The sequence below is a fragment of the Martes martes genome, assembly GCF_963455335.1.
Source record: "Martes martes genome assembly, chromosome: 2".
NCBI classification, from domain to species: Eukaryota; Metazoa; Chordata; class Mammalia; order Carnivora; family Mustelidae; genus Martes; species Martes martes.
Window position 1 is genome coordinate 144491260 of NC_137889.1, and position 26354 is coordinate 144517613.

At 49.2% G+C, this 26354-nt stretch overlaps 1 protein-coding gene across 1 annotated transcript in view; it reads right to left on the minus strand.

Moving 5' to 3' along the window:
• STK32B (serine/threonine kinase 32B) overlaps nt 1-26354 on the minus strand; it is a 414569-nt gene that overhangs the window by 255797 nt on the left and 132418 nt on the right. The window contains exon 3 of the mRNA XM_080796953.1: nt 13704-13855. Coding sequence (XP_080653079.1) covers nt 13704-13855 — 152 coding nt within the window. The remainder of the gene's footprint in view (nt 1-13703; nt 13856-26354) is intronic.

Here is a 26354-nt window from a genome sequence, read left to right on the forward strand (position 1 = left end):
CACAGCCAGAGCCTCAGAAAGGGCAGTGTCTGGGGGCACCTCTTCAGGGCCAAGAGGATATAGTGGTGGGGATGTAGTGGTGGGGAACAGGGGAGATCAAAAGGCCCGACCAAAAGGATGTAGTGGTGGGGGATGTAGTGGTGGGGAACAGGGGAGATCAAAAGGCCCGACCTTGACCTTCCAGGGCCCTGGGATCAGGCTGCCCTATTGTAGGAGGATGTGAAGACATGACAGTCCCCCAGCAGGTGTGCAGAGCAGAGGTCTGCCTGGGGATTCAACATTAGGGAGCATCATGGCAGATCCTGGTGATGGATGTTCTAAGAATATACCACCACTTTGGGTATAAGACCTTGTAAATTCCTGCCCTTTATGGGCAATGCGGCTTTTAAATTGATATTGTCATTTACTGTTGCCTCTGCAATGGTTCTCCCAGCAGAAGCACCAGGGGCCACTTATCAGTAAGCACGTTTTCCTGAGAGCAGACATTTACCACAATCTGTTTTCTGTTCTCTACTATCTGGACATACTTCTTGACTCCCTGGGAGCTGCGAGGGTGTTGGCTTGAGTGGGGAGCACACACAGTGGTTCTTTCCTGACCCCTGCAGTGTCTGCTGTATGGGGAACATAACACTCTTTAACCATTAATGTGCCACCTTTATTTTCCAAAATTTCATTAAACCCATTTTTTTTTTAAAAATTTGATCACTTAATCTAGGTCATACCTCTCTGCTAGCTGTCAAAAGCTAGTTTGTCAAAAGCTAGTTTGTCAAAAGCTAGTTGTCAAAAGCTAGTTGTCAAAAGCTAGTTGTCAAAAGCTAGTTGTCAAAAATTAATGATGTACTGCATGGTAACTAAAGCTAGTTGTCAAAAGCTAGTTTGTCAAAAGCTAGTTGTCAAAAGCTAGTTGTCAAAAGCTAGTTGTCAAAAACTAATGATGTACTGCATGGTAACTAACATAACATAATAAAAAAAATAAATTAATTAAAAAAATAAAAAGCTAGTAGTGCTTGGGCCCAGTCCTTAGCCCACAAAGCAGCCTGTGGGTTGTCAAATCTCAGACTCACAGAGTGGGAGACAGATTGTAGGCTCCTGGCTGTCATATGGGTAAACAGCCAAAAACCCTTCCTTAAAGGTAGGTTACCCAAAGGTAAACCACTAACACGTAAGAGTTGGGAATGCAGAAAGCGGCAGGACACATTCAACCCCATCAGCCCCTAAGGACCCCTAAGGAACTTCCTGGACACCCTAGGGCCCTGTGGAAACCAAAGGAAAACTAGTGGACATAGCCCAAGGCTTTCAGTCCACAGCTGAGAAAAATTGCAGCCCAGAGAAGGGCAGTGTCAAATTTCTAGTTAACGGGTAAGATTCCAATGGTATGTCTGTTTTCCCTCCAAAAGTCCTTCATGATGTTTTTTAAATTTTATTTTATTTTTTCAGTGTTCCAAGATTCAGTGTTTATGCACCACACCCAGTGCTCCATGCAATACATGCCCTCCTTAATACTCACCACCAGGCTCACCCATTCCCCCCCACCCCAAAACCCTCAGTTTGTTTCTCAGAGTCCACAGTCTCACATGGTTCATCTCCCCCTCTGATTTTCCCCAATTCACTTCTCTCCTCCTTCTCCTAATGTCCTCCATGTTACTCCTTATGCTCTACAAGTAAGTGAAACCATATGATAATTGACTCTTTCTGCTTGACTTATTTCACTCAGCATAATCTCCTCCAGTCCCATCCATGTTGATAAAAAGTTGGGTATTCATCCTTTCTGATGGAGGCATAATATTCCATTATATATATGGACCATATCTTTTTTATCCATGTTCTGGACCATCCAGAGGGGAGCAGACTGAGTCCTTCACAATTTTATGGCATCAGCCAGGAAAATGAAGGCAGTACAATGTTCTAGAAAGGGTAGGCTCTGGAGTCGGACAGGCTGGGCATGAATCCTTACCCCAGCCCCTACTCACTGTGGGGTCTGCACAAGCAACCATTCAAGCTCTGGGAGCCTCAGTTTCTGCATCTGACATCTGTACCACTTGTCACGGGGAGCTGCCGTGAGCATACAGTGCCATGATACCCAGAAGGTGCCACTTCCTCGAGGGCATCCATGATGCCACAAAAGGATGCTGAGGTCCCCTTACTTCTCAGTCCCAGACTATCCTCTCCTTCCTTCTCTAGAATTATATGCATTTGTGTAATGATCTGATTTTTGCCTCGCTCCCCACCTAGACTGGGAAAGAGGACATTCCACACGAGCGAGGCCATGTCTATTTCACTCTGCAAGTATCAGCACCCAGGACAGTGGCCAGCACGGAACAGGCACGTCTTAAACACTTGCTGAGCGAATGAGCTCATGGCAATGAGGCATGTGGCACTGGAGTGTGGGCCAGTGCTTGACCTACTGAGCTTTCCTCTGCCTCAGCAGTCTGTACAAAATGAAGAAGCAAAGCACCCACCAGACAGGCCCTGGTGAAGAGTGAGTAATTCACATGAAACATTTAGCACAAGGTCAGGTACCCAGCAAGTGCTTAATAAATGTTAGCTATCAGAATCAGTACCACCATTAGCCATTAGAATACGAAAGGTCACTTTCCTCCCCCGCTTCACAAACTTACTCTGGATCAGAAGTATGGGGATGAAAACACCACTTGTTCAGTCAATGCATAGATTAGCAAAATAATTTCTACTGGGCTTAGAAGATTAAAGGGTTCACTTTTGGTTGCGGTTTCCAGGTCCGGGTGGGTCAATGTGAGTGAAAAACCAAGGGAGCTGCCCACATATGTCTCCCTGTGTGATATCCCTGGAGAAGGGGATATTTGTCATTCAATTCATCCATTCAACAAGTACTAACTACGCAACTACTGGATGCCAAGACATGTTTGTGAGCCCTGGGAACAGAGCAGTGAAAATGCAGGCAGGAGTTCCCTGCCTTGGGGAGCCAGCCCTCCTTCGTGTGTGTGAAGCAGACACAGAAAATAAGCTATAATCATCAAGACAGTATGGTATTGGCACAAAAACAGACATGTAGATCAATGGAACAGAATAGAGAGCCCAGAAATGGACCCTCAACTCTATGGTCAACTGATCTTCAACAAAGCAGGAAAGAATGTCCAATGGAAAAAAGGCAGTCTCTTCAACAAATGGTGCTGGGAATATCGGACAGCCTCATACAGAGGAATGAAACTGGACCATTTCCTTACACCACACACAAAAATAGACTCAAAATGGATGAAAGACCTCAATGTGAGACAGAAATCTATCAAAATCCTAGAGGAGAACACAGGCAGCAACCTCTTCGACTTCAGCCACAGCAACTTCTTGCTAGACATGTCTCCAAAGGCAAGGGAAACAAAAGCAAAAATGAACTATTGGGACTACATCAAGATAAAACATTTTCACACAGCAAAGGGAACAGCCAACAAAACCAAAAGATAACCTACACAATGGGAGAATGTACTTGCAAATGTCTTATCAGATAAATGGCTAGTATCCAAAATCTATAAAGAACTTATAAAATTCAACATCCAAAAAGCAAAAATTCCAGTCAAGAAATGGGTAGAAGACATGAACAGAAATTTCTCCAAAGAAGACATACATGGCCAACAGACACATGAAGAAATGTTCAACATCACTCGGCATCAGGGAAATACAAATTGAAACTCCAATGACCAGTCAGAATGGCTAAAATGAACAAGTCAGGAAACAAGAGATATTGACGAGGTTGTGGAAATGGGGGAACCCTCTCACACTGTTGGTGGGAATGCAAACTGGTGCAGCCACTCTGGAAAACAGTATGGAGGTTCCTCAAGAAGTTAAAAATAGAACTACTCTATGACCCAGCAATTGTACTACTGGATATTCACTCAAAGGAAACAAACGTTGTGATCTGAATGAGGACCCGCACCCCAATGTTTATAGCAACAATGTTCCTAATAGCCAAACTGTGAAAAGAGCTGAGATGTCCATTGACAGACGAATGGATAAAGATCTGGGGTGTGCCTGGGTGGCTCAGTGGGTTAAGCCTCTGCCTTTGGCTCAAGTTGTGATCTCAGGGGCCTGGGATCGAGCCCCAAATCGGGTTCTCTGCTCAGCGGGGAGCCTGCTTCCTCCTCTCTCTCTGCCCGCCTCTCTGCCTACTTGTGATCTCTCTCTCTGTCAAAACAAAAAAAAAAGTGGTGTATATATACATATATATCATATACCATACACACACACACACACACACACACACACACACACACACACACACACAATGGAATACTACTCAGCCATCAAAAGGGTGAAATCTTATCAGTTACATCAACGTGGATGAAACTGGAGGGTATTATGCTGAGTGAAATAAATCAATCAGAGAAAGACAATTATCACATGGCTTCACTTATAGGTAGAACATAAGAAACCAAATAGAGGAGCATAAAGGAAGGGAGGGAAAATAAAATAATAGGAAATCAGAGAGGGAGACAAACCATGAGAGACTCTTAACTTTAGGAAACAAACTGAGGGTTGATGGAGATGGGGTGGCGGGGAATGGGGTAACTAGGGGATGGGCATTAAGGGCACATGATGGAATGAGCATTGGGTGTTGTATAAGACTGATGAATCACTGACCTCTATCTCTGGAACTAATGATACACTATATGTTAACTAATTGAATTTAAGTAAGTTAATAAAAAAGGAAAAAGAAAAAAAAAAAGAAAAGGAGCAAGAGAAGAATATAATAGGCATGGTGTGTTGTAAGGTGGCATGCGCCCTAGCAGATAAAGCAAAGAAGAGGGCTAGTGGACTCGGGACAGCCACGGCGGGGTTTTAAGTTGGGTGGTCAGAGAAAGCTTCCAATAGAAGGTCACAGTGGATAAAGATCTGAGGGATGTGAAGGGCTGTGCCTGCAGGTGTCCAAAGGAGATTATTCCAGGCAGAGGGAGGAGAAGAGCAGAGACCTGAGTGGGCTGGGGGAGGGCAGGTGCCTGGCTGGGGGAAGAACAGGGGGGAGGTTGCCTTGTGACTTCTAAAAATTTGAGGAGCAAGAGCGCTGCAGCTTCCAATTTAATTAAGCTCCCTACAGCAGGTAAGCACTCCCCATTAAAATGTATTAATTCCAGTGCAATGTTTGTGCCTCTTTGGGATGTGAGCTTAACACAAAATTGCTGGGTGTTTGGGCATCTGCCAGCTCTGTCTGCAGTCCTCACAGGTATAACCAGGCTCCCTGCCTCCCACCAGAGTTTCATGCATATAAACCATTCAAAGGATTTGCAGGTCATTAGTCATATTTCAGTTTTTACCAGAAGGAAGGATAATAAGGTACATCTCCCCAACAAATGATCATTTCCACTGGGCTTTCATCCCCTGGATCTCATTTGCCTTGGCCTTCACAGAGCATGGAAGTGGGTGCCTGGGTGGCTCAGCTGTCAGTTGGCTGAGCTCAGTTGGCTCAGTTAAGTGTCTGCCTTTGGCTCAGGTCATGATCCTGGAGTCTGTGGGTCGAGCCCCAAGTATGGCTTCCTGCTCAGTGACGAGTTTGCTTCTGCCTCTGTTCCCCATCCCAACCCCTCCCCTACTCGTGCTCTCTCACTCTCTCTCAAATAAAATAAAATAAAAGGAAATAAAGTAAAATAAAATAAAAACAAATCATGGAAGGGAGGGCGCTACTGTCCCCACTTGCAGATGAGGAAACAGAGGCTTTCCAAGAACAGCATCCTAGGAAGGCAAGGACCCTTTTCCACTTTCCACTTTCTGTCCAGTGCACAGGCACTACATTCCTCCTCCCATTGCTCTTGAAGCATCCCTCTCCTTGAGGGCGGGGCTCATCCCTGGCTCATCTTCATGTGTGGGAGGCTCACCCCTGGTCCCAGCTCACAGACCATGGGTTTAGAGGCAGCAAAAGCTTTGCTGCTAGATCTGGGACTGTCAGGGTTGTGCTGGAGCTGGCTTACACGGGCCACAAAAATTGTGAAATTTTCAGAAATTTTGCAAGCTGGTTGACATCATGCTGTCAGTTTGAATTCAACCATGTCTTAGTCCATCCAGGCTGCTATAACAGTATACCATAGACGGGTGGCTTACAAATAGCAGAAATTTCCTTCTCACCATCCCGGAGGCTACAAGCTCAAGCCACAGACAGATTTGGTGTCTGGCGAGCATCAGCTTTCTGGTCCATAGATGGCTTTTTATGGTGTCCTCACATAGCAGATGGGGAAGGGAGCTCTGTGGGTCCTCTCTTATAAAGGCACTGATCCCTTTCATGAGGGCTCCACTCTCATGACCTCATCACCTCCCAAAGGCCTCATCTCCTGATAACAACCCATTGGAGATTAGGCTTCAACATATGAATTTGGGGAAGACACAAATATTCAGTCCACAGCAAGCCCTGACATGGAAATCAGCTAACTCTACAATTCAGGGCTTACTGTCTTTCCCCTGCAACCCAGGTTGTTAAGGATTTATTTACTGCTATGTTATTGCTTTCAATCCCAATGCTGCCTCCTGTTAGCTATGTAGCTTTGCACAAATTACTTCACTCCCGGGTCCTCAGTTTCTCCAACTGTAAACAGGATAGTAACCTCCACCCCGTGAGAAGCTGCTGAGGATTAATCAAGACATGATAGGAAAAAAGTCACACCCTGTAGGTGATCCATGAAGAGTGGTGTTACTAATATTATCAGGCATTGAAGAAGTGTGGGATGAATTTTGTAGCTCCCCATGGGCCAAGGACACTCCTAATTTCAGAAAAACACATGGGAAATATCAGAAGCAGTCAGAAATAGGCACAAGAAGGTGTCATGGTGGGTCAGGAGATGGGGAGAGCAGAGTACCCCCAAAGACCAACGGCAGGTCCAAGGTAAGTCTTTGCTCTTCCACATGACCTTGGGCAAATCCCATACCCTTCCTGACTGATTGCAGGATCCCCCATTCACTTGCAGGGATGGTCTAATACACCAGAGTCCATGCCCCAGGCCCAGCCCCACCTTCCATGTGCCCTGTGTTTGCATAGCATGACCTCTGTCTCCTCACCCGCCCTCTCCACAGTCCAAGGCCCACCCTCTGGATGTCAGAAAGCAACCTGGGCCATCCTGTTCCACAGGCATGACCCCAACCCTGTCCCCTTAAGAATAACACACATATGGCACTTAAAAAAATAAAATGTGGGCAATCTGTCATCTAGAAAGCACAAGCCAGAAGTTATGAGTGATGTTAACAAATCCTAGAATGGTAAAGTTTGTAAAAAGAATCCTGAACAAGCCAGCATCACCTCCTGCCCCCTTTACTAAGGCAGTTTCCATGGAGATGGAGGCTGAAGAAGTTACCGACTTGGAAAACCCCCATGAGCATTTTCCATCTGTGTATCCGGGATGGACCAGGAGATCACCCGACACCCAGCACATGGGGGACATGAGTAATCGATATATCTTTAAGTTATCCCAGGACCCCAAAGGACAGTGACTACTCAAGGTGTCAGGAAGAAAGTAGGGGAGCACATCAACTGTTGGCTCAATGTCTGCAAGCGCTATGAAGACAGAGAGTGAGTCTGTCTCCGATGCTGGGACGGTGTTTACCGTATTGCATGCCGCCCCTTAGCACAGAATGCATGAACTTACTGGGCATCAGATGATGGAAATGCAGGGATGAACAGACATGGCCCATCCCTCAAGCAGTTCCTTACTGATGGTGGCAACAGACCCACAAGCAGATAAATGTGACTGAGCTGCCTTGTTTGGTAAGAAAGTCCCGCCAGCTGGGGACACGTCTGGCAGTGTTGAAGAAGCTCGATGGAGGACGTGAATCTGGCCTATCAACTCCAAAAGGAAAGGCTCCCTTCATCTCTGTACCCTGAGAAAGTTAGATAGTACCTGGTGCACAATCAGGGTCCAATATACACCAATTTAATGAATGGATACTTGGGGGAGGAGAAGCAGTTCTCACCGTGAACAAAAGGAGACAGTGTTCCAGGCGGTAGAAACAGCTCAGGCAAAGGCCCGAGAGACGAAGACAGCAAGACGAATGACAGGTGCCACTTGTCAGTTGGTTTGGTTGGAACAGAAATGGAGCAAGATGGTAGCTGAGGTTGGTGTCAGCAGGAGAGGCTGGCCTAGCGTCAGTCACCCGATCATGGAGAGACATGAAGTCTGTGGGTGTGGGGACGCCACTGTTGGGTTCTACACAGAGAGACAGTGACCTCGGATCTGCACTTTGGTAAGATGTGCCCAGTGCCCTGGACTCGATGTTTGTGTCCTCCCCCATCAAAAGCCATATGTTGAAACCCTAGTCCCCAGTGGGGTGGTATGTGGAGGTGGGGCCTTTGGGTGAAAAGTACATTATCAGGTGGAGCCCTCATTGTGGGAACAGTGCCCCTTTAAGAAGGAACGAGAGAGAGAGAGAGAGAGAGAGAGAGAGAGAGAGAGCTCTTTCTCGCCCTCACCCCGCATGAGGACCTAGCAGGAACACTGCCACCTGCCCACCAGGAAGGCTGTCACCAGACCCCACCAGGCCAGCACCCTGACCTCCAGCCACCAGAACAGTGAGAAATACAATTTGTTGTGTACACTGCCTCATCCATCAGAATCCGGGATGGCAGCCAGAAATGACCAGGACACCCCAGCAGGGCAGAGTGGTGATGGACAGGTGGGGCTGGAAGTCGAAATGCCAGGTAGGGGACTACAGCCATAGTCAAGGCCAGCAATGATTATTTTTATGGAAATGAGCTGCTCAGCAACTAGGGATTGTGAAGGGCTTTTATCCTTCATCAAAGCTTCCCAGAGATGGGGGGGCGGGGATACCAGTCTCTGTCTTCCCCCCAAACTCCTTCCTGCCCTCCCTGCTTCAGTCAGAGCAGCCCCACACTTAAACACCTTACACAGTAGTCTCCGCACTTACAACGTCAGCCTCTAATTTAAGGGGGTCTCTCTTGGCTCCCATAGCGTGCAGAGATCTGGGTCTTGGCTTGGTCTGCTGCTACTCAGGGAAGCTTCTAGAAACACACACCGGCTATGAGGACTGTCTGAAATGACTGTGGGTTGTCTGTCTTCATCCTCTCCTGCCAGGTATTCACTCCCATGGTGACTTCAGCGGTAAAATGGTCAGGGGATGCACGGGAGCAATTTTACATGAAACATTTCAACAGCAAGTCTGGTAAATGTAGGCAACCCGATAAGTGGAAACGGGTTTTGAAACCGAGAATGGGGGACTGAGTTGTGCAAGCAGTGGAGGCCCGCCCCAGTGAGCGGGGCTGAGATGGTCAGCACCATCTCCGGTCCTTGATCCGTGCGGCACCTGCACAGTGGTACCCCGTCTGGTCCTTCCAGCTGCCGTATGGCATAGCTGTCCTTCTTTTCCCATTTAACAAGAAAGGACAGTGAGACATGGGGAATCAGTTCCCTCTCAGGGCCGCTCTAGTCCATGACCTGACAGGCTTCAACCGCAGAAGGCCATTTTCTCACAGCTCTGGAGACTGGAAGCCTGAGATCAAGGCCCTGACATGGTCACATTCTGGCGAGAAGCATCCTCCTGGCTTGCAGACAAGTCTCCTTCTGACTGTCAGCATCACCTCACAGAGAGACACTCTTCATCTTCACAGGAGACCCTCTGTTCTGTTCAGGACCCCACCCTAACGACCTCATGTCACCTTAATAACCCCTGAAGGCTGTCCCTGGATACAGTCACACTAGGGAATTGGCCATTGGTATATGAATTGGGGGTGGGGGGTGGGGGAGTCCATGGTTCAGTCCACAGCAGCCTTGCAGCATGAGAGAGGCAGGGCTGCCATTAAAACCCGGGAGGACACCCCTCCCACCTGTGTCCTGCCCTCCTCTCCCCTCCCCACCTCTCTCCTGCCCTCCTCTCCCCTCCTACCTCTCTCCTGTCCTGGCCTCCACCCCACCTCTCTCCTTCCCTCCTCTCCCCTCCAACCTCTCTCCTGTCCTCCCCTCCCACCTCTCTCCTGCCCTCCCCTCCACCCCAACTCTCTCCTATCCTCCCCTCTACCCTACTTCTCTCCTGCCCTCCTCTCCCCTCCCCACCTCTCTCCAGCCCTCCCCTCCTCTCCCACCTCTCCAGGGCTCCTGCTAATGCACTACCCTCACCCTCCTTTGGGTGTGATTTCTCATTCCCTTTTCCTTTTGCCCCTTTGGTCTTAAGCCCTAGAGAGCAAACCAGCACCACTTAGAACAGGTAAAAATATTGCTCTTGAACAACAACTTGGATCATCACAGGCTTGGGAACACACATCATTCATTCCTCAGGGGCAAAACTGCCATGCAAATAATCAATGCCTGACCTTCACCTTGCCAGTTACAGAGTACGTCAGCAAAAAAGCAGAACAAGTAGGGGCGCAGGGGGGACTTCCAAGGCTATGATAATTCATCCTCCTTGTAAGGAGATGGAAAGCTGATGTGTAATTAATGCAAAGCGGTGATGTTCTTATGAACCCATCAAGCAATTCCACACTCTGCTCCCTTCCAGCAGGGGCCAGAGAGGCAGCCAAGCAGAGGCCTGGCAGGAGGGTCTCCATGCAGGGGACAGGGCTCAGGCCTTCTCATGCCAGCTGTGGGGGAGGGGCTGATGCCAGAGAGGCTGGCTTTAGTCCCATCTCCTCCACTTACTCGCAGTGGGACTCAGTTACACCATCTGTATAATGGGGACAATAATATTAGGATGACAGTAGGAAACCAACGAGGCTGTTAGGAGGATGAGGGAAGTTAGGAATACTTATCAATAAATGTTAGAGGGGCACCTAGGTGGCTCAGTGGGTTAAGCTGCTGCCTTCGGCTCAGGTCATGATCCCAGGGTCCTGGGATCGAGTCCCGCATCGGGCTCCTTGCTCGGCAGGGAGCCTGCTTCTCTCTCTGCTTCTGCCTGCCTCTCTGTCTACTTGTTGCGCGTGCTCGCTCTCTCTATCTCTCTTACAAATAAGTAAATAAAATATTAAAAAAAATAAACGTTAGAGGTCATGTCCATCTAACATTGCCCTCCTCTCCTCTCCCCACATATCTTCTGCCCTGAAAACCTCAGGACACAGTGGGATGGCCTTGAGTTTGAATCACAGTTCGATGGAGCTTCTTTGAGCCCTGCTTTCCCTCTCTGAGGAAGGGAGCCGAGGGCCCTCGCCTTGCAGCAGGTGATGGGCTCCGACCACCTGGCAGGCACACTGTGGTTTCCCAGAAACAGGCTCCAGTCTCCCTCTGCGGGTCTCCACCTCCTCCCTCATTCTGGGTTCCGGAGACACGGGTGGGACTCAGCTCTTGCCCTCCACCACTGCTTCAGGAATAGGCACGTGACCTGAACCAGGTCCACCCCACCCCCCCCATCCCCTTCATCCTCTGCTGAGACTGTTCGGCTAACAGGGGAAGTCGGAGCAAGCAGCAGGCAGAGCGAGTCACAGCTCTGGAAACAAAGCTAACACCAAAACAAGACAGAGACCAAAGCCGCAGGAATTCTAGACCTCTTTGCTACAAAACCCAAGAGATTCTGCTTTGCGCTGAAGCAAGTTTAAGTTTCTGCCCCTACAGCTGCATAAATCCTGAGCCATACCCTGTGCGAAGTGCTCAGGACTGTCCAGCGGGCTGCGGGGCCCTTCCAGTTCGCTCAGAGCTGGAACTGCCCACCTCTCATCACACACAGACGCACAACTTACAACCTCTTACAGTGGGCAAGATTTTCATTACAGAAAACATACCTTTCTATCCCTCCCCCTCAGCTGACTGTCCAAGTGGTCCTAGCAGTAAACCAGAGCATTAGCTATTTTTATTTTAAGAGGGAGGGTGGGGGCGCCCAGGTGGTTCAGTTGTTAAGCCTCTGCCTTCGGCTCAGGTCATGGTCCCAGGGTCCTGGTCCTGTTCAGTGGGAAGCCTGCTTCTCCCTCTCCCTCTCCCACTCTTTGTACTGTGTTCCCTCTTCTCTCTCTGTCAAATAAATAAGCAAAATCTTTAAAAAAAGAGAGAGAGAGAAAGAGAGAGACAGAGAGAGGAGAGGCAGAGGGAGGAGGAGAGAGGATCCCAAGCAGACCCCACTATATGCGGAGCTAGACGCAGGGCTCAATGTCATGACCCTGATATCACGATCCGAGCTGACATCAAGAGTCGGAGACGTCACAGACTAAGCCAGGCAGGCGTCCCAGCCAAGGGCATGATTATCACCATTAATGGGTGACACTTCGAGATGTGACTCTGAACTCCAGCAGCCAGTTACTCCCTCTTGCTCACACTGGGAATGCCATGCCAAGGGGCCCCAACGACGGCAGAGAGCGCCCTCCCTCACCCCGCGCAGTCCGCAGTCCCGTTGTCCTGGGTGGGTGGCAGTAACCTGCATCTGGCAGCACATCAAAGGAGCACGGAAATGCGGTGCTTCTAGAGGGGCGGCGCCAGCCTAAGCCCCTCCTTCAACACGCGTCAGGCATCCGGGCGTCCATCCAGACCCCGCTCTCCACTCTAAGGAGTCCGCTGGGAGTGTTTAATTCCCACAAACCACTGAAGGGTTTGGCTCGCTGCCCGGAGACACGGAGAACCTGCGCTTGTGCCTCAGGCTTGAGCCTGTAACGCAGACTTAGGCTTGTCCCCATGGAGACGCCCGGGTGCGCGGTGCCTGCCAGGCACACTGTGGTTTTCCCAAGCAGGACAACTCATGTAGCCTTGGTCTATCATCCCTGTTCGGGGTGCCTCTAAGCGTGGAGAGCAAAGGAAAAAAAACGGGTGACAGCCTTTTGGGAGTACGAGCTAGACTAGACTTTCCCATTGAGGGTCACGAAGAATGCTCACCTGAGGTGCACAATGAAACAGCAAGAATTTGTGTCCTAGAACAGCCTGCTCTGTCCTGTTCAACAAGACCCAGCACTGGGAACACGGAGCAAGTACCTCTGATGTGTCCGTGACTGTGTCAGGCTCCCAGAAGCAACCAAGAGAGCCCCTGCCTTCAAGGAGCAAGCGATTCCTCAGTAAGGCCCCAGGCTTTGGTTGGGGCTCACAGCGGGAAGGGCGGGTGGGTCAAACATAGAGCCAGGGGACATGGTGAGGGGGCACTCAGCCGGCCTGTGCGCAAGGGAAGGCTCCTGCCCCAAGGGCCCCCTAAGCCGGATGAAAGGAATGTGTGGGGATTTGGTCAGAGGAAGTGGACTCCGTGGGGGGAGGGGCAGAGGAGAGATGCAGGTGGAAATTTCAGGAAGAGGAAATGTCCTTGCAAAGGCACAGGGGCAGGGAACCACCAGCAGGTGGCATTTCAAGGATGCCAGTTTAAAGCGGAGACAATAGCCAGGGATGGGATACAGAGAAGGGCCTTCTGGGCCAGAGTCAGAACTTGGAATTTAGCATAGCCACACAGGGCAGCCGTCCGGAGACCTTCTTGCCGTCAACACTACGGGTGACATTTTTTAAAAAACCGAAGTCCCCTCTATTTGGCCTTCTCTTACAGCATCCCACACGTTTCCTTAGAAATACAAAAGCCTTCTCTTCAAAATCTATTTTCATCTCCCGATTCATCAGGTAAGAGAACAGAATTAAAATGAAAAGTGAGCAGATCTTCCAGATGTCATGAGAGAATGTACTGCACAAAACAGCCATCAGAGAACACAACTCTACAAAACATTCAAAAGGGTATCTGCATCCAGAAAGTTTCGTTCCCATCTCTCTACCAGGCAGAAGCTTCCTCTCAGCAGAGCGGGCTTTGCATGTGGCTCCGAGGCGGAGATGCCCCAGGGAGCCCCGTGTGCCGTCACTCACCACAGGTTGACCAGGAAAGGGTGCTCCAGCCCCTGCATGATCTGGAGCTCCCGGAAGACGTTCCGAACCTCGTCCCTCTCGATGCATTTTTGCTTGTTCATGTACTTCATGGCATACATTTTCTTCGTGTCTCGCTTCTGCACGATGCATACCTGAGCAACAACCAAAGGGGAAAACATTCAGGCCAACATTTATCAAAGGTGGGGAGGCAACCCTCTCCCTGCACTTCCACCTCCGGGTTTAAGCCTCTGTTCTGAGAAGCTACTGGTGCGTGGTTTGGGCTCTGCCATAGCCTGTCCACATCTGGAAAACGGAGAACTTGGGCCAGATCCACTGCCCTCAAGGGCGCACAGTGCAGGAGGAAAACAGACAAAAATGCACCAATGTCCGCAGCCCCGAGGAACGCGGCATCTGTGCCCAGTCTCCCCAGGCCCGCCCCACCTGAGCACACACCTGTCTGCCAGGCCTGCTGTTCTCTGCTCGAGGACTCTCTCTGTCCGCAGAGCCCGCTTTGCTGCCCAGCCAACAGACTGGCAGGAGCAGCGTCTAGACTGCAGGACCCTTGCCCATTCCATGGCGTAAGTCTGAGAAGTAGCCCACGGGGCACCTAGCTGGATGGCACACCCTTTACGGGCAGTCTTCCTGCCTCTCCTCCCTGACTCACTTCCCAAATCACCTCCCCATGCTGTTTTCACCTCACCAGTGCCCTGGACCGAGTCCTCACCTTGTACCCTGCTCCCAGGAATCCCTAGCCTCAGGCACAGAGGGGGCAAGGGTGGGGTGTGACGCCATGATGGCAGTTCCTGGGTACCAAGCACTTTACTGTGGGCCAGACACTGAGCAAATGCTCCCTGTGACAACCCATTCAATGGCCTCTCCAATGAATCCTCCATCTTCCCTCAAGTGCGGGAAGTTGTGGCCCTGAATGCACTCATTAGTGGGCCCAGTATCCAAAAGGCCCTACATGTCAGGACGGAGAGTCAAACCCAGACAGTCTGACTCTGGAGTGACCCCCTTGCTGGGGTCACGGAGGCAGGTGGGAGGACAGGCCATCAGGGAGGGCTCCCTGGAGGAGTTAGTGCCTGACCATGAGGACAGAAGGATGGACTGATGGGAAAAGAAGAGGCATTTAGGGAAATGGAGGGGTCTACATGAGGACCTGGGGCCTGAGGACACCCAGCAAGGAGTGCAGGGTGGCGGGAAACATTCGTATGCACTGTGAACAGCTAACAAGGGCTGTATCAACCTGTCCTCTCAAAGACTGGGTAAGGTATTGGCCTTACTTCCTTGGGCCACCACAACACAGAGCCACAACCTGGGTGGCTTACAACAAGACGCCCATTGTCTCTTGGTTCTAGAGGCCAGAGGCCCAAAGTCAAAGTGTCAGCAGGGGCGTGCCCCTCTGAGGCTGCAGGAGAAGGTCCTTCCTTGCGTCTTCTGGCTTCTGGTGATGGCTGGCACTCCTAGGCATCCCTGGGGTTACAGCGGGCACTTTGATCTGGCCTCTGCCATCTCATGGCCTTCTCCCCTCTGTGTGTCTGCGTCTCTGTGTCCAAGTTTCACCTTCCTCTTAAGGACGCCAGTCATTGGATTCAGGGCCCACTCTACTCCTGAATAGAGTAGACCTCATCTGAACTAACAGACCTCATCTGAACTAATTACATCTGCAAAGACCCTCTTCCAAATAAGGTCCATTCTGAGGTTCCAGGAGGACATGAATTTTGGGAGGCACTATTCAACCCAGCACAGGTAGCTACTATTATGATCCTCACTTGTCAGACAGGAGAGAGGCACAGGAAGTTTATAGTCCCTCCTCACATCTCTGGACCCAAACCCAGACCCTGCTTCCCCAGCAGGTACCTTCCACCAACACGTTTCCTCCCCGAGAACAGGAGGCCAGGGATAAGATCATGGCCCTCATTCCCCATCTCAGGGGCTCGGGGTCTTCTCCAACATGGCACATTGTTCCTCTGCTGGAAATCGGACTCCTTTTATCTCTGTCATGCTGTGAATATGTTTGAGGCAGATACAAGACAACGGCGAGAACCTGAACTCCCTCTCATGCTTCGCTTCTGCCTCCCTGAGCCCCAGTCTCTGGCTCTCTCTGAATGGAGTTAGCCAGGCCCACCCTGAACCCCTGGAGCAGGGAAACTACATGAGACTACATGAGACCAAGGAAGTAGAAGTGCCCAGCATATCAGGGGGTGATAAATATCCTGACGCTTAATGTCTTAAACAGCACATTTCATGCCCCCTCCAAAAGGATGTTCTTCCAGGCAGTAAAATCACTGGCATGAGACTAAAGGTTCATGGAACGTCCTTTCCAGTGACCTTGAAAGTATAAAACACTAGGTAGCAAAGGTGTCCCATGAAAAGCATCGGGGACCCTGGCTTTGGGGGCATCCAGGCAGAGACTTCTGGAACCCTGGAGCCAAGTCCCCGAGACCCACATCTGCAGGCAGACACGCAGTGGGCAGGGCTTCTCGTCCCTCTCTCTTCTCTTGTGATTTCTCAGAAGTCAACAATTTGGTGGACACTGCCTCTGCCGGGGCTGAGAGCCCTGAAGTCCAGCCAAGTGCATCAGTTACAGGAGCTTAAGCTGTGATTAGTTCAAGTCCACTCAAGGGCCTGGTTCCAAGGCCTGGCTGATAAAGACCTCCATGACCCTCCTCAGTTATGGGGGGCAGAAGTGCCAAGGGATGGCTCTCACCCTCTGGGCAGGGGGAAGCATGACACTCACCACAGCTCAGAGACAGGGCCAGGGAAGGGACTGGAAAAGGCTCTTCAAAGTGCAGTTAGTGTTCTGGCTTTCAAAGAGAGCTAGGGATTTGGATGGAGCTTGGAAGGGAGACTTTGCAGAGCAAGGCAGAGAAGGGCAGTTGACACAGGATGTTGGGGACAGCTTGGAAGTTTGGTTTCACAAACAAATGAAGAGGGGGCGATAAGGGATGGGGCCCTGCCAGCTCGACACTGATGAATGAGTGCGGCTGCACCTTGACTCCCTCCTGGATAAACTGAGGGCTTGGGTCTGTTCTCTAGGCATCTTAGAGGTACCCTACATTTCTCAAGAGCACATAGCTCAGGAGGTTGGACCCAGGGCCAGGCGAGGGGTGCTCTGCTCCTGGTCCTCCTGCTGACCAAGAGTGGGACCACCCACCTATACTTGGAGTCACTTCCTCACTGGCCAAGCAAGGCTCATAGCAACAACTGAATCAAGCTGACCACGAGATCGAGGTTAAAACAGGAGACGTAAGGCAAGTCTAATGCACTGGGTAGAGATGAACATCTGCTGGGAAGTCACAGACATGCAGAAAGTCTGGGCTCTGGGGACACTCTGACCAGGGCTTATAATCCAGCTTTTTGCTGCATGACCCTGGGTAAGTCACCCACCCTCTCTGAGCCTCAGTCTGCTCATCAGTAAAGTGGGAGTGATATGTCCCTCCTCCCAGAGTTGTTGTGTGGGCATGAGAAGGGATGCGTCAAATGGTGCAGTATGGTGTCTCAAGTCATAGTTGCTAATGGAGGCTAGTTTAACTTGCTTCTCAGAGCATTATGCACATATAATGCTCCTGGGACAGAGGCCCTCCACAAATGGCAGCTATAATTATGATTACCAGGCTTTCATCATAACTGCCATAGAGGATCCACCTGAAGGAAGGGTAGGGGTGCTGCGGGGAGGAATCTGGACTGGTCCGGGCAACATTTCCTCCTGACCTGCTGGAGTGGTTGGGTAGAGCCCTTCACGCTGCCGAACCAAGAAGTGGGGACACTTGGGAGCAGCCCCCAGGCTTTGTCTCAGGCAGGTGGCTGAGGCACAGAGGATGAAAGGAACAAAACTGGAGAGGAGGGGAAGGGTAGGGGATGGGCAGCCTTAGTTACTGGGTGAGCAGCTGTTCTCAACAAAAGATGTCCACGTTCTAACCCCCAGAGCCCGGGAACGTGACCCTATCAGGATAAAAGGCCTTTGCAGATGAAGTCAAGAGCCCTGAGATCCCTCTGGATTCCGGGGGCTCTAGATCCAACCAGTGTCTTTATAATAAGAGAAAAGAAGCAAGAAGACCCAGAGGAGGGGGGGATGTGACCGTGCGGGCAGAACTGGGAGAGATGACAAGTCTACAGACCGAGGCACGCCGAGCATTGCTGGCAACCCCCTAAGAGAGACGCACACACATGGATCCTCCCTTGAGCTTTCAGAACCGTCAGATCAGATTCTGTTCTAAGCCACCAGCCTGTGGTTTTTTGTTATGGCGACCAAAGGACATCAAACAGTCTATCCATGTTCCTCACGGCCATCCACCTGTGGCTGACCAACTCGGCAAAGCGCCTCTGTGCTCCTGGCTCTTTTGTGCGTGTATGTGAGGACTGACCGTCCCGGGTCTATGGTAAGCTCTGTGTGGAGCCCACGGAGTGGGCTGTGGTCCGTGCAGTCACCCAGTAAACGTGGGCTCATGGGTGATGGACAGACGGATGCCTGGACTCTAACCTTGAGCCCTGAAGCAGGGGGTGCTGAGTACACTCTGCTCCCAAAGTCTGTGCTTCCCAGGACCCCACATTCCAGCCCCAGCTCACAGCCTATGTTCTCTCCATGCGAGTCTCTGTGAGCAGAGCAATCCTGGGCTATTAGAGTTCAATGCGTGAAATTTCAGGCAGGAAAAGTTTCACTGTCATAGCTTCCTAAGTGGACGGTCCCACCTCTGCTCTGCTCTGCTCTCTGCAGGTGTGCTGCTGCCTAGCAGGGACTTCTGAAAAACGGGACCCTTCAAGGGCTTTCTTTCGCCTTCAGGAAACAAGGTCTGTATCTTGTCATTCCAAGCCCTCCCTGCCTGTTACCTCTGACACACACATGTGGGTGTACACACACATGTGGGTTTACACACACTAGACACACATATACACACCACACACATGCATACACACACACCACAGAGAGCACACACACATCCACACCACATACAAAAACACCACACCAACTATCTCAAGCCCTTTAGGGTTTCTTTAAAGAATTCCTCCACCCCCATACGGCCTTCTCCCCTTCCTGCCTCCTCCCCCATCCTCTCACCCGCTAACTCTGTGCCCCTTCACTGCTTTCTTTAGGAAGCTTCCCTTTATCCTTGAAGTCCATATTTAGACCCTTCCCAATGGGCTCCCAGAGGCCCTATTTTTAGCAAGCTGCTTCACACACTGGATTATGAATCCTATGCTCCTTCCTTACTGGATTATAAACTCCTGTTTATTTTCCAACGGTCAGAACCCAGACATCCTGAAGGCAAGGCCCAGGATACATGGTTCCCTATTGAAACACACTTTCAGGGGCTGGGACACATGAATTTACCACCTTGGCCCTGGACTCCTGGCAGGGGCATATTCTGTTCCCTCTGCTTAGGATACATCCTCTTGCAGCCCTCCCTGGGCCTCACTCCCTATGGGCATCATGGCCTCCTGATCCTAAGGCCTCCCTGACACTGACCTCCAGGTCTGAGGCAGAATTCACAAAGGAGCTGGATTTCATTGACCACTGTGTCCACCATGCCCTGTGTGGCTGCAAGCGGGTCAGCATCCTTGGGGCCACCGTTTGGACAATGGAAGAGGAGGGGCTTCTGTTTTTCCAACCTCTGAATCCCGTGGCAGCCTCGGGATGGAGGGAATCTGTTGAAAGCTCATGAGCTCATGGTAGGTGCTCCAGAGGCCAGGTGAGCACTCCTCTCCTCCCCACCAGGTCCCGGGAACCTCTGACTTCAAAAGAAAAGCACTGGATCCCCAGCAACAACCACAGCTCCTTCACAGCACAGCACAGATTTCCATGAGAAATCCCAGTTAATGAGGCAGAGAGGGAGAAGTTTGGCCAAAGCCGCCCAAGCTGCCAAAAGGCAAACACTCAATTAGCATTCCTCATTATTCTAATTCAATTAGGAACGGATGTTATTGCTATGAATCACAACTTACTGGGACAGATAAATAAATGCTAGCTAGCGTGGACTTCAGGTGACTTGCCGGAGGAAGGCATGTGTCACGCAGACATCTCCACGTGGGACTGGAGAAGGGGACCGATACATATTGCAAACCTCCGCAGCCCCGGTGTCTGGGGTGGGCGGAGGGGGGTTGGCAGTCTCCAGCCCCCCTTCACATTCAGAGTGCTGGTGATAAAGGTTCTGCAGCACACCCAGGGTCTGGGAGGGCCCTGGGATTTTGTGGTTTTTAAAGCTCCCCCCGGAAAGTCTGATGGGCAGGCTAGTTGAGATCTGTTCTCTGGGCTCCAAGAAATTCTCTATCCAGCTGCATTTTTAGTAACCTTGATGGTCAGAACACTAACCTCCAACTTACAGCTCAGGCAAGCCAGTCTCTGGGGTCCAGGGGACCCCAGAATCAGAGGTCAGAGCTGAGCTGGGAACCCAGAGCAATGTGGGTGCAAAGGCAGGCACTGACTTTCCATGAGCCCCCCCAGGAGCTCCCCTTGACAGGACTCAGCTAATCTCTCTGCTGCCCACCCATTCCCAGCTACAGTGCACCTAGCAAACCCTGTTGAGTGAACATACTGCCACTGGTGTGCCCTAAAGCATAATGGTTATGCCTGTAGGAGCGAGATTCTGGAAAACAACCAATGTGGAGACAAGCAAGAAAAAAAATCAGGATGAAATAGGTTCACTAAAGAGAGTGATCATGCTGGATACCATTGTTCAAATATCCTACGTGACAGGAAGACTGACTTTGGAAGACAATGATTATGAACTGCATAATACACATCCTCCCCCTTCTTACTCTATAATAGGACAATTTTCTTCAAGGAGGCAATGTGATCCATTAAATACTCATTTGTAGCCAGAGGATGCTATCGTTCTGGCCAGTAAGATATTAGTCTGCTGGAGGCTTCTAGGAAGTTTTGCTTTCTGAATAACAGGGAATAACTACAGATGATCCCAATTTCTCTCCTTCACTACTTTTTTTGTCCTTTCTATCCTGAACACATATGTAATGTCTGGGGCTGCAGCAGCCCCTTGTGACCATGAGGCCAAAGGCATCTCAGAGATGCTGAGCCTGTTATCATTGAGTCACCTACCTTCAGATTTCTTGTTAGGTGAGAAAAATAACCCTTCTTTGTTCAAACCACCAAAAGGCAGACTATCTGTTTCTGGCTGCTGAGAACATTCCCATCTCATGCACAAACTCTAGGATTATTTTTCACAGCACAGAAGGCCCATGCAGACTCTGACCAATGGTGGTTTCTGACCAATTGCGACCAATGAGTAATCAAAAGTTGGCCTCATAAACAATGAATCTTGGAACACTGAAAAAATTAAATTAAATTAAAAAGTTGGCCTCAAGAAAAATACTCATCTGGATGAATATTTTACTCAGCAAACAGTTATGAAATGCCTGCCATGGGCCTGGTACCATGCTAGCTATGAAGATATGGCACACACACATCCCCCCCACCACCCCAGACTCAAAGTTAGTGGGATAAGCAGACAATATTCAAGGATAAAAGCCAAAGTCGTTCACCATTAGCCACTGGGCCCTCCACGGCCTGGCCCAATACCCTTCCACGCATATCTGTTTCGCTCCTCCCTGCTTGCTTCCACACTGGCCTCCATGTCCCTCTGTGTCCGCCACACCCTTCCCCACGTGTCCTAGTCTTGGGTAGTCACCTCCTCCAGGCTCTGCTCCCCAGTCGCTTTATCAGGTCGACATCCCTGACCTCTCCATGTGAGAGAGCTACCTCCCCTCAGTCCTCACTTCCTCTACCACCTGACCAGCTCCTGTCGCTGATCATGCTTCTCAGTTGATTTTTTTCTCCCTTGTTGGTCTCCCCTCTGTGTCATAAACTCCATCACAACAGGGACTTTTCTCTCTTTTGTTTGCGGCTCCATCCTCAGTAACCAGAACGGTGCCTGGCACGTGGCAGGTGTCTGACTGATAAGTGTGGCTGGCTGAGGGAATGAATGGGTAATTGTTTAGGAAAAGGCAGTGCTGTGGGGAAGGGGAGCACATGAGGCTAAGGGATCCAGAAGAGGGATACTAGGTATAACTAGGTAATGGGATTAGGGAAAGCCACTCTGAAAGAGACTGTTTCTGAGTCTTCAAGGGTTGGCTTCATGGGATAGAGGTGTAGGGGGGAGAGGGAAAGAAGTGTATTATCACAGCCCCTCTGGAAGTATGAGAAAATGGAACATGCATCGGTGCATATTAGCATGGGTTAGCAGCTTTCTCAACTTGCTCATCTGTAAGATGGGGATAGGAGTGTACTTAATGGGTGGTCACAAAGGTTGCACGGTAAACACTTCCTTCATTATTTACTAATACTAAGATTATGATCATCATTCTGAAGGTGGGAGCAGAGATGTCATAGAGATGTGCGGAAGTGGCCCAGGAAAGACCCCAGGAATAATTTCACAATCGTCATGACAGGTAACTTTATGTGTTAGCTGGGTTCGGCCACGGTGCCCAGCTATACGGTCAAATGTCATTCCGGATGTGTCGGTGACAGTGCTGTGGAAGGGTTTTAAAAGTGGATCTAGGTGTACAATTGTGATTGGATGAAGGGCAGAATAAACAAGCAATATGGAAAACTCGGGTGTGGGGAGGAGGGGAGTTCTTCCTGGAAGCAGGCTGGAGAAGATGTGGGAGGCAGTTGCAAAAGCTGATCCTGTGTTTTATAAAAAAAATTAATGCTACTGATTCCCTCCCCCCAACCCCTGAGTCACTGTGGGAGACCACACTGTCAGGAAATGCCCCCAAAAAACATGGGAACAAGAGCCCCATGATGAGCCCTGGTGCTTCTGAGGCCCTTAGTGCTAGAAATGTGTCCTCTTGATATGGTCCATATATACAATGGAGTATTATGCCTCCATCAGAAAGGATGAATACCCAACTTTTTTATCAACATGGATGGGACTGGAGGAGATTATGCTGAGTGAAATAAGTCAAGCAGAGAGAGCCAATTATCATATGGTTTCACTTACTTGTGGAGCATAAGGAATAACATGGAGGACATTGGGAGAAGGAGAGGAGAAGGGAGTTGGGGGAAATCGGAGGGGGAGATGAACCATATGAGACTGTGGACTCTGAGAAAAAAAAAACAACTGGGTTTTGGAGGGGAGGGGCTGGGGGGTTGGGTGAGCCTGGTGGTGGGTATTAAGGAGGGCACGTATCGCAGGGAGCACTGGGTGTGGTGCATAAACAATGAATCTTGGAACACTGAAAAAATTAAATTAAAAAAAAAGAAATGTGTCCTTTTAGGTGAAGCAAGTTGGCCCCACTCCATGGGCATGAGAAGCCCTGAACATTCTCCTGTAGAGGATGGAATGAGACATCACTATGGGAAGATGTCAGGAAATGCAGGAGGCAGTGAGGTCTCTCAGACTGGTCAGTAATGGGTCATTTGCTGTGGTTGATGCTTGAGCCGTTCATGAGTGAGTCTGCATTTCCTGTGATATTTAGCTCTTAATAAAGCGATCCCCAAGAGCCAGGAAATTCCTCCAAAGTATGCCTCAAGCCAAACACGACCTAATTAATATGAAACGAATAAATATTTCATTAAAAAGAAATGGATTCCATCTTTTATAAAAGACGTCTGCACAAACAATAAGGGCTCCTAGTAAAAGCACCATGTTTAAGAATTCTAAAAATGACTCTTAGGTAAGAGGAACAGCTCACAGGCACAGGAAGTTAGGCAACTTACCCAGAGTCACTCGCCTGAGCCAGAATTCCAGCTCAGCTCTGTCAGACTCTGGATTTGTATCTCTCTAACCCTCATGCTATAAACTAACGTGTGCATTTTCATAAAGAGAACAACCATATACTCCAAATCCCCATTGCGGCAGACATGGTGCTAGCTGAGAATCTGATACACAGCTACTGTTTCTTGTCCCATTGCTAACTGTCCCTGCCACAGGACCTTTGCACCTGCTTCTCCTTTTGTCCATGGTGTTCTTTCCCTCAGATCTTCACATGGTCTGCTTTCCTGTCAGCAATCAGAGCTTAGTTTAAAGGTCTCCTTCTCAGACCTTCCCTGTTACCCTTCTCTTCCAAGGAAAGCAGTCTTATCCTCCTGGGTTGCAGTTCTGTACACTTTCTACAGAAACATGATCATCACTACATCATTGTGTTTGCTCAATGTTTGCGTTTTAGTGTCTGTGGCATCAGAGACCTTGTCCAGCTTGTTCACCACACCATCACAAGCACCTGGAATAATGCCGAGACGGAGCAGCTGCCATCAACATTGACTGATTCCTGCTGTGTGTTCTACCATGCTACCATTATCTTGGAGGCCCACCACTTTAAAAGATTTAAAAAAAAAAAAAAATCCAAAACACTAAGTTGAAAAAACCACCTAAGCCAAATATTTCTAAACATTCAAACTTATAAACGTACATAGAAAATGCAATCTGGGTTTAATTCCAGAATGGATTTATTACAGTCTGATCACTAAATTGGTTAGTCTGCTACTAATCAAATATGGTTTTTTTACACCACAAATTTACATGCAGATGAAAGTCTGGACTGTGGAATGAGACAACTAATAACATGCTTAGGTATGGAAATGATCATCACTACACAATAAGGCAGCGTGGAGTCTGGGTTGACCATTTGCACAAGTCCTGATCAGTCTTATCCAGAATCTTCCTTTGAGGGACATAAAGAGCTATTGGCATAAAACTCTTGCCACTCTCTACTTTATGTGCAGACTGCCTCTAGCTATTCCATGAATTTTAATTAACTCCTGATTATTCTGCTTCAACCCTGAGGCTCTTTACGCAGAAGGCCTAATGGCCACTCCAAGAAAGACACTTGTGAAGCAAGGTTCACAAGACACTGCTCAGAAGGTTCTGCCAAAAGTTCCTCTTCCTGCCTTGAAAATTATTATGCCCTATTGACTTCAAAGTCAACTGAGAGGGGAACACTTCACCCTGCACTGTCTGTGCCATCACGGAGGAAAGCAGACTGGCTCCATCTTTGAAGGCTCAAGGGGCGTGTGGAGGGCAGAGACAGAGGCTGCAGAGGGACTGAGGGAGCTGGAGGGCCAGTCGTGAGACACACATCTGTAGCAGGGGAGACAGCGCAGTTCAGGACCCTCACCCAGGGAGAGTCGGAAAAACAGTCAGCCAACTTCATCAGCCAACTACTTAACCATCAAGTTCCTCATTCACTTATATATATTCATGCATACATACGTACCATATCCATAGCACAGATCTATACACATCTGTGTGTGTACATCTGTGTACAGGTAGATTCTTTTTTTTAATGTTATGTTAGTCACCATGCAGTACATCATTAGTTTTTTTTTTTTTAAACATTTATTTATTTGTCAGAAAGAGAGAGAGAGAGAGCACAGGCAGGGGGAGCAGCAGGAAGAAGGAGAAGCAGACTCCCTGCCAAGCAAAGAGCCGATGCGGGACTTGATCCCAGGACCCTGGGATCATGACCTAAGCCAAAAGCAGACCCTTAACCAACTGAGCCACCCAGGCGTCCCCATCATTAGTTTTTGATGTAGTGTTCCATGATTCATTGTTTGCATGTAACACCTAGTGCTCCATGCAATCCGTGCTCTCCTTAATACCCACCACCAGGGTCACCCATCCCCCTGCCCCCTCCCCTCCAAAACCCCCTGTATAAGTAAATACATGGTGCTTGGGGGTTGTGTGTGTGTGTGTAATATGGTGCTTGATGGGTATACATATGTATATCCATATATCTATGTGTATATCTATATACTATATATATATATTGCTGTATATCACATGATTAAATACTATATATTATACATAACTATACCAATATATTATAGCATAATATATACTATAGTATATTATCAGTGTGTTACATGGAATAATAATACAGTAATATTATATATGATATAAGCTATATACTCTCTCTATATAAAAGCAATATACAGAGACTGCTTATAGGGTATATATCTGTATACGAGTGTATACATATGCTTTGTGTATGTGTATATGTATGTATATATACTGTATGTGTGTGTATGTTTGTGCATCTACATGCACACATGTGTACATATGCCTATTACTGGGTACATGTGTATATATGCATGTACGTATATGTGTGTGCACATATGTATATACAATGTTTAGTGTCTCTACATATGTGTCTGCATATCACTGCTTAGTGGGTTGTATAATATCTATATGCCTTTTGCATATATGTGTACATAAATATACATGTGTGTATACATACTGTTTAGTAGGTGTTGGGGATACAACAGTGAACAATGAGCAAACACTGTTAGCCTCATGGAGCTTGTACTCTGGTCCATAAGACCAACAACCAAGAGGACACATGAATAAACACACAGTGGAATCCCTTGTAACACCAGGTGCTCTGAAGCAGGGGACTAGAGCAGGTAGAGAATAGGGAATACTTGGGGGTGGGTGGTCCAGTGCAGTGGGTACTCAGGGAAGACCCCGAGGGAGGCGACACTTGGGCTGGGTGGGGGGAGGGACATTTAAGAAGAGTGGGGAGACACTTAAGAAGAGGGAGGGGGAGGGGACATTCAACAGAGGGAGGGGACACTTAGGCAGAGGTCTGTATGGTGTGAGGCAGGCTCACAGAGACCAGGAGAGAGCAGTCAAGCCGAGGGGGCAGCAAGCACACAGATTCCGAGTCAAGTTAAGCTCAGCGTGTCTGACAGAC